The sequence below is a fragment of the Cyprinodon variegatus genome, unplaced genomic scaffold, assembly GCF_000732505.1.
Source record: "Cyprinodon variegatus isolate N-32 unplaced genomic scaffold, C_variegatus-1.0 Scaffold17, whole genome shotgun sequence".
Lineage (NCBI taxonomy): Eukaryota > Metazoa > Chordata > Actinopteri > Cyprinodontiformes > Cyprinodontidae > Cyprinodon > Cyprinodon variegatus.
Genome location: NW_015150470.1, coordinates 1,075,660 through 1,077,363, shown reverse-complemented (window position 1 = coordinate 1,077,363; position 1,704 = coordinate 1,075,660). Strand labels below are relative to the sequence as shown.

At 39.3% G+C, this 1,704-nt stretch overlaps 1 protein-coding gene across 1 annotated transcript in view; it reads left to right on the top strand.

The window, feature by feature from the left end:
• Nucleotides 1–1,704, top strand: part of tmem55b (transmembrane protein 55B) — a 25,614-nt gene that overhangs the window by 9,768 nt on the left and 14,142 nt on the right. Inside the window, exon 3 of the mRNA XM_015387277.1 lies at nucleotides 679–785. Coding sequence (XP_015242763.1) covers nucleotides 679–785 — 107 coding nt within the window. The remainder of the gene's footprint in view (nucleotides 1–678; nucleotides 786–1,704) is intronic.

Below are 1,704 nucleotides of genomic sequence, written 5' to 3'. Positions count from 1 at the left end.
ATTCTTGATAGAGTCCATCCTGTTTCCTATATTCTGTAAAACTTGTCAGTTATCTTGGGGCCATCCGTAGGAAGCATTAGATATTGTAAAAAGGGCGAGGTAGGCTTATTCAAACTCATGAAAGGCTCGAGAATCATATATATGTATATATGTGTATGTATATGTGTTTTTCTTTTGTGTTAGCCTGACTTTTTAAACTTACCTCATCGATGCCCCTTTTCCTTCTTTTGCAGCTCCTGTTATTTATCAGGCCTGATGTCACAAGTGAATTTCTCCGTTTGGAGATCAATAAAGTCCTGTCTTATATTATGTTATAAAACTATTAAACATACCACTAGGAAGGCTTGTTTTTTTTTTTTGTTTTTTTTTTTTATTGTGCCCCAGTTGGTGTTTACAGGCACTTGTATTTAAATTTTTTCTAATTAAAAGTAATTATTTTGATATTCTCAAACTGTTTTGCTGGCTGCATAATTGGCTCTTTGGTTTCATGTGCTTTGAACTCTTATCAGTTCTAAATTTCCATCTAAACCAGCAGTTTGTGTACAGCTGCTGGTAGAAAACAGTTCCTATGTGTTCATCCCTGCCCATCACATATAATTGGCTCGTTATCTTCTCCTATTCTGCTCTGTGACTCTGCTGCTTTCTGATCTCCTGAGCGTTTTCTGTCTCCCTCTGCAGCCCATTAAGAATGCCCCGGCAGGAAAGAAGTACGTTCGCTGCCCTTGCAACTGTCTCCTCATCTGCAAAGTCACTTCTCAGCGGATTGCCTGTCCCCGACCATATTGGTGAGAAACTCTGCATGTTGGTCTGTGATCGTGCACAGCCCTCCAAAACTACTCTTAACATACTGTCCTGCTTGAAAAAAAAAAAAAAGTATAGCAGAAGAGGCAAGTTGCAGTGGGAACAGCGGCCCTTCAATTAAAGCTGGTCTGCCAACACAGTTAACACACAGAGCCCAGTGAGCCGGATGAAGAAATAACACCCTCATTAGAGTGACTGTCATGGGGTTTTACTTCTTCCTGGCAAGTATTTTGAGAAGTGTGTCTGTGTGGAAAGTTACTGTAGCTCAGTCTGGAAAAGCGGTTTGTTGTTTTGTTTCTCATAGAACCTCCATCTGCTGTCTAATCTTCATTTAGTTCTGTTTGTACACAGGACTCTTTTCAAAGCAATGGGTGTTGGATGAATTCTGTTTGAAAAATGCTTTTTAAGCTTTTGCTAAATTTTGAAGAAAAATTATAGAATAATAAAATCTGCTATCGCTAAGGTGTGGAGGCTGATGTATCACACTGAAGAAATTAGTGCTGCGCCGATGGCATTTTTTGGCCCCGATACCTGGCTTCGCAGGAATGGCCGATACCTAAAACTGATACAAAGTGATTCCAATAGAACTTTTTATTTGCCTACCAGGAATGGGTGACAATAGTTGTATGAACTTTTTGCTCTCACAATGGTATCGGTGACCTATTTGTTGGTAATCGCCGATACCGATACCATCATTTTAGTACTGGATGGGGGCCCCGCCAAATACTGGTATCGGAGCAACACTAGAAGCAATAAAATTCAGGTGGAATTCATGGAGTCTTAATTGTTAACTAATTTGGCAAAAAAAACTGTCCCAGACAAATCAAATTGACTTGCTAATGAACAATTTATTTTACTGGCAGTGGATTTTTATCTTTCATGGAAGGATATATAAAGGGTCAA